Source organism: Trachymyrmex cornetzi, unplaced genomic scaffold (genome assembly GCF_001594075.2).
Source record: "Trachymyrmex cornetzi isolate Tcor2-1 unplaced genomic scaffold, Tcor1.1 scaffold121, whole genome shotgun sequence".
NCBI classification, from domain to species: Eukaryota; Metazoa; Arthropoda; class Insecta; order Hymenoptera; family Formicidae; genus Trachymyrmex; species Trachymyrmex cornetzi.
This window is the reverse complement of record NW_017295773.1, coordinates 1,350,775-1,356,958: the sequence shown is the minus strand read 5'-3', so window position 1 is coordinate 1,356,958 and position 6,184 is coordinate 1,350,775. Positions and strand designations below refer to the sequence as shown.

The following is a 6,184-nucleotide window of genomic DNA, read 5'->3' as shown; positions in this document are numbered from 1 at the left end:
GAGAGAGAGAGAGAGAGAGAGAGAGAGAGAGAGAGAGAGAGAGAGAGAGAATGTGTGTATATACCTTTTTGCTTCGTATTTTGACAAAATTGCTCATGGCTAAATTCTGTTATACGGTGAAATTTATAGTCCGTTCTTACTCTAAAACCGTCTTAAGTAATATCTTAAGATGTTAACGCAGCTCTCTGATTGGTTCGTGACATCTTAAAGGGTCCTCTACATAGAAGTCATAGACGGTCGTGGAGTCTTAAGTCATAGGAAACCAACCAATCATAATCAAATTTAAAGGGAATATTCGATTAGAATTGGTCAGTTTCCTACAACTTAAGACTCCACAATCGTCTACGTCTTCTATGTAGGGGACCCTTAAGACTGCACTTAAGACGGTTGTAAGGCCATTCTACATTGGTCGTATCGTAGACGTCGCAAATCACAAGCTTGTTGCTTCAGCCACTCCGATGCTTCAATTTTAAAGTTGTATGATGCTTACGACGCTTCCGACGCTACGATACGACCAATGTAGAATGGTCTTTAAATATAAGATCCGACTATGAATACCGGTCATAGAGTCTGTAGACACTAGTAAGAAGATAGCAGAAAATTATTGCAAAAATATGGCAAATATTGTTGCAGTTTTTGCAGCAGTGTTTCAACGCACCAACTCCGTACTGTTGATTAAATTTACATTGAGCAGTGCCCCATCCAACTTGCATCACTCCTTTGGATCCAAGTTGTACCTCATACATCCATTTTCCCTTGAACACTCCTGTATTGGCTCGTATTGTGCTGAAGCTACTCTGCGAATTGACACTCAATCTGTCAGGGGAGATAATGCAGAGACCATGTTGTATGGATATGTCGAATCTAACGAAATGAGGACCTATACGCCCTTCTCTATTGTCCTCGGAATTCCACATATCAATATACAGATTCAAGAGAGATTTTCTAATATGCTCGTTTACCCAATTCAAATTCTGAAATGATCTAAAACAAAATATGGCAACAATTGTAATAATTGATAGAGAATGTCGCATTACTAGTAAAATTTAAAAGGTACAAAATATAAAAGTATAACAGGAAAATATAAAAATATAGCACATTTAAGTGTATTACGTCCTATTTCATTTTGATACATATCTCAGCTTTTTTCAGCTGCACTGTCAAGTACTTTTTGCGACATAATATGAAATAAAAATAAAAAATTGTAAAGCTAGGGTATTTAAAGCAGATATGTACATGGACTTTCAGATCTTATCTACAATAGGGTTTTCTGCAGTTTCAATTTTACTTCTTTTTTTATCATAGATAAATTGAAACAAAATTTTATTACGATATAAATTCCTTGTTACTTAAAACTTTGTGAGACTTGGTGTGAAAAATACAGAATTTCCAGATTCTAGTTAGATTTAAAAGAGAACGAAAGTTTATATTACTTTTTTTATATAATTGTCAATAATAAGAATCGGTTTAGATTTATAGTCGAATTAGCTTACCACGTATTTTGTGACAAAAGTCCTCGCCAGTATAATTCGGAGTTTTTAATGTAAATTGACAACTTTTGAAAAACTTTATTAAGAACTATTCTTGACAAAATGTGATGGCCGTATCTTGCGACAGTCTTTATACATTATGTAGGGAAAGGAGAGAGAAGAAAAGTAGAGGAGAATAGTTTATTGGTGAGTAGAGGGGCTTTTTTCGATAATTGATAGATGTCAGAAAAGCGTTCTATATCGCTCTGTTTATTCAAACACATTTTTTGTCTTTTGATATGTATCATCTCGGAGACCATTCTTTTATGATATGATTGTTTGGAATCTAAAATTTTTGTGTTCTCCCAATCAATCCTATGATCGTGAACTAGTCTGTGATATGAGATAACAGACATGGCATTACTTGGTTTTTTTATGTCATTATTGTGTTCTTTTAAACGAGTCTTTAATTTCCTTTTTGTCTGTCCTACATATGAAGAGTTGCAGTCGAGACAATTTATTTTATACACATTTGAGTGATCTTCTTTTTTAATTTTATCTTTGATTGTTTTTAATAAAAGTATTCAAACAATTCATAGATTTGTGGATAATTTTGAAATCAAATTATTGTATAATAGTTTTGAATGTTTCTGATATTTTATTAAGAACTAATGAAATATTTTTTGTAATTTCTATGGAATCCGAGCTGACCCTATACGTTCCTTGATATTATCAAAATTATTTTTGAAAGATAAAGCTTTTATCCTATTATTGATTATTGAAAATAGGAATTCCATTTTCAAGGATTATATATATATATATGAAATTTAGGATAGGCAAGGAATAGAATTCTGTTTAACTAGTCTGATTACTACACCTTTTTTGTGTTCTGTAGGATGATTTGAATTGACATTCAAGTATCTACCAGAATTAGTAGACTTTTTGTAATTGTCAAAAATAATTTCTCTATCATCTATTAACAGCGGAAACCAATAGCGTTTTTTATTGGCAAAACTAGTGCGCACTCAGTGCACTTTAAAGCCGTTGTACAAAAATCGACGTAAAGATATACGTTCAATAAGAACCCAGCTTCTGCTCAGATTAAGGACTTAACTCTCACCTAGATTGTCCGAGATGATCGTCTTTAGATCTACCGGCGGCGGTACGCTCGACGTTGAAAGGGCTCGCTCCGAAGATTCTATACAGAACTTTGTCCGCGTCCATCGCCGCTACTGCGAATTTACATTCAATGAGCAAGATGTTAGATAGGTTAAACCGTACCGCGAGGCAACATCGCCGATCTTACACGAGCGATTCCGCGCCCTAATCTCACACTATACTCCCAAACGCAGAACCGCTACGTCTCTAGCGAGTCGCGTCGCGTGTCGATCGATGGACAGCGTCGACGCCGTCGACAGCGACAAACGGCGATAAAATAATCGATAGACAACAGCCCTCGCGAGTCGCGAAGAGAGTCGGGAGTTTCGATTTTATGCAAATTGTGAGTACGTCCGTCGAAGGCGTCAACATCGCCACGTCTAAAATCCCTATACAGAATGTCTGGGGGTCAATCATGAAATTTCACCTGAAACTTTTCAAGTTTCATCTTTAGGGTGCCGTCACATGCGGCGTAACTTGTGTAAGCGTAACTTGCGCCTACCAATCATATCATTTCACTTGAACATCAATTTCTGTCTAGTCACAACGCCTAAAGGCCCGTCTACAATGCACGGAGTAAGAAGTAAGAGTAAGAAATTGACCAATCACAGTCGATTATTCTTCTCACATTCGACTGTGATTGGTCAATTTCTTACTCTTACTTCTTACTCCGTGTATTGTAGACGGGCCTTAACGCTCTCAATGGAAACGTCCATAATCCGCAGTCGCAGTCGGTGCTTGCTGCCTAATATCGCCTACCTTTACCGGCTCCTCGCAATATATATTTATCGGTCATTATTGGTATTTACCATCAATTTTCACGACCATTCTCGATAGGATAGAGATCTGGAGAGGACAATTGAGTTTCGAAGAAAAATAAGTAACGCGACGAGAAACGTCCACGACTCGTCTGATTATGTTCCAACGTGTGTTTACATCAACTTCACGCAGTGTGTCGGTAAGCCCACGTGGTGTCTCGATAACGTCTGTCAAGATCAAAGCCATTAGAGATTTCTCTTATTTTCATTTTAATGTAAAAATGAATTTTTTATGTAAAATTAAAAAAATTTTTTAGCCGTCGGTCAGCTACTTTAGAGGTAATGTTAATGCTGGCGGTATTGCAACTTTCAATCTTCCCTTCCTTGCATAATGACTCTATGCGAAGCAAGGTCCATTCCAGTCCACTCCATACTTCCTCTACCTAAAGAGATCCAACTTTTCATGCGCTAAGGGAGCGTGGTCTGGAACTCGCTTCGTGTAGAACGTCTGCTTTAAAACACATATTCTTTGCTTTAGAAACAAATTCTCTGCTTTATAACAAATTCTCTACTTTAAAAATGCAATTTCTCTGCTTCAAAAACAAACCTCACAATTTGAAATATACTTAATAAAAGAATACTTTATTATAATGTTTTGGAAAGCTCTTGAGGTAAGCTACATATGAAATAAAAAATGGGGTTTCCATTAAAAAAGAAATTATATAACATTGACCTGACTTTAAGGATGTCTCTTCAAGAGATCGATTCAGGTCATCATCTTCTTTCCCCCTTGAAACTATAAAACTTTTGTTTGAAAGACTTTTTGAAAAAAATTTCTCCTTTTTGAGATATTTGCGTGCATTAGTTTAAATAATCTATCCTGAATATACAATATGTATTACTACTTATTCACACATGCTGTGTGTTTTGTTTTTCTTTGTGTATATAATATAAATCTGAATTTAAATATTACATATAATCTTTAAGTTAATAAATTTACAAATAGTATTTCTATAAATAAAAGAAAAAAATATACACATTATAATCTTTTCACCTACGTCTTTCTACACTTTTTGTAAATAAGAAAGATAAGTAAGCTTGTTAGAATTTAATAAGATTCATTTCTTTGCTCAAATTTAATCTCTCTTGAGCAATATTTTGCATACTATAGATAAACGATGAGACTAACAAGAACTGCAATGAGAAAGATGAATGAAACCAAATTGTTGCAGCTGCTATCTCGACTGTGGAATGGATCCAATGGTATACTTGCGGGTAAGCATGCCGAAGAGAAAATGATATCCATCCTGAGGAACAGGTTTCCGCAAGCTCAATTGATTGAAGTTACCGATGTATCAGGTACGGACTTACTTTACGCCTTATTATACCGGAAAATCAGCTTACTCCCGATGTGTCTTAAAGAGCTGCCGCGCACAAAATTCCGCAACAGTGCAAAAGACCGTAAGACATAAACTTAAGCTGATGAGCCAATCGGGATATTGCTTTAGATTTACGTAATTTGACGGAAATATAAATAGTAAATTAAAGGGAACGTTTATATTGGCCGTAACCGTATGCCGTAATCTGTAAAAATTGACCAATCACCTTCGACTATTCCCTTCTTACCGTCGAATGAGAGGGGAATACTTGACTGTGATTAGTTAATTCTTACAGATTACGGCATATGGCATACGGTGTTACGGCCAATATAAACGCTCCCTTATCCATAAGACAAACTTCAACTGATTAGTTGCTGCTTAAGACGTAAGCAGTAAAGAAATCAACATGTTGGATTGGTTATTGCTTACGTTGTAGTTTTACGGATTCTACTGTGATTGGTCAATTCGTTTATTGCTTACGTTTGACTACTCAAGTTTTTATGTGTACCATGGCTCGTAAAAAATATACTTAGGGTATATCCACACAAACTTGCATAGCCGCATAAACATATACATAAAGAAAATTATCCAATCACATTTTATGTACGACTTTAAAAGAGAACTGCAATTGGATAATTTTCTTTATGTATATTTTCTTTATGCGGCTATGCAAGTTTGTGTGGATATATCCTTAGCGATACATTGATATAACAGCAATTTTACTTTAGGAGGATGCGGTGCTATGTTTGACATAAATGTCGTTGCCTCAGAATTCAAAGGACTAAATACTGTAAAGCAACATCAAATTATTAATAAGGTAAAGTGTCCTTTGATTTTTTTTAACCGAAGAATATATGAAAATGAGAGTGGTTGTATCATTTTGTTAGGGAGTGTGTGTAGTATAATTAATCTATTTTATTGCTTAAGGTTCTTAAGGAAGAAATCAAAGATATGCATGGTCTCCGAATACGTACGAGTATCCCACAAACATAAATGTTATTTTTGGACTGTTGTTAAATTAATTTTACAGAAGGAATAACCAATATCGATTTTAATGAATCTAATAATGGACGTCTTAATATCTATTTCAAGAGTTTTTAAAAGTTTGTTCAAGATAATCAAGAATTTTCAAATTTTCGATGATATTAAAGATAATTCTAGATTTTCGTCACATATTCAAGACAATTTGTTGTATAATCGGTCCATTATTAGCTCGAATCTTCATCAATATCTGAAGATCTTGTATAAAATATAGATAACGTTATGTATATTTTATAGGATGTAAATTATATGAACAAATGTAAAACAAATTTTAGAAAAAAAAATAATTGAGATAAAAGTAGAAATTTTATTAATGAAAGAAAAATTTATATTCATTATGCAGAAAGTCAATTTGGCGAAAATTATGTTACTATTGTAT

The 6,184-nt window shown here is 34.5% G+C and overlaps 2 protein-coding genes across 4 annotated transcripts in view; one reads left to right on the top strand and one right to left on the bottom strand.

The window, feature by feature from the left end:
• Window positions 1-2,956, bottom strand: part of LOC108767821 (Kip1 ubiquitination-promoting complex subunit 1) — a 10,615-nt gene extending 7,659 nt beyond the window's left edge. The window contains exons 1-2 of one of the 2 annotated variants that reach the window (XM_018517898.1): window positions 2,590-2,956; window positions 659-984 (exon numbers count right to left, since the gene is read on the bottom strand). In XM_018517898.1, coding sequence (XP_018373400.1) covers window positions 659-984; window positions 2,590-2,693 — 430 coding nt within the window. In that variant the 5' untranslated portion in view covers window positions 2,694-2,956. The remainder of the gene's footprint in view (window positions 1-658; window positions 985-2,589) is intronic. The other variant, XM_018517890.1, reaches the window with a different exon arrangement.
• Window positions 2,957-3,357: 401 nt separating this feature from the next.
• On the top strand, window positions 3,358-5,961 carry LOC108767439 (bolA-like protein 3). Of its 2 annotated transcripts, none has more exons than XM_018517347.1 (4): window positions 3,358-3,585; window positions 4,557-4,744; window positions 5,493-5,581; window positions 5,692-5,961. In XM_018517347.1, the coding sequence occupies exons 2-4, from the start codon at window positions 4,564-4,566 to the stop codon at window positions 5,755-5,757; spliced, it is 336 nt and encodes a 111-aa protein (XP_018372849.1). In that variant the 5' UTR covers window positions 3,358-3,585; window positions 4,557-4,563; the 3' UTR covers window positions 5,758-5,961. The 2 variants fall into 2 exon arrangements, with proteins under 2 accessions (XP_018372849.1, XP_018372856.1); XM_018517354.1 differs by having other exon boundaries at window positions 4,618-4,744; window positions 5,692-5,958.
• The last annotated feature ends 223 nt before the right edge of the window (window positions 5,962-6,184 follow it).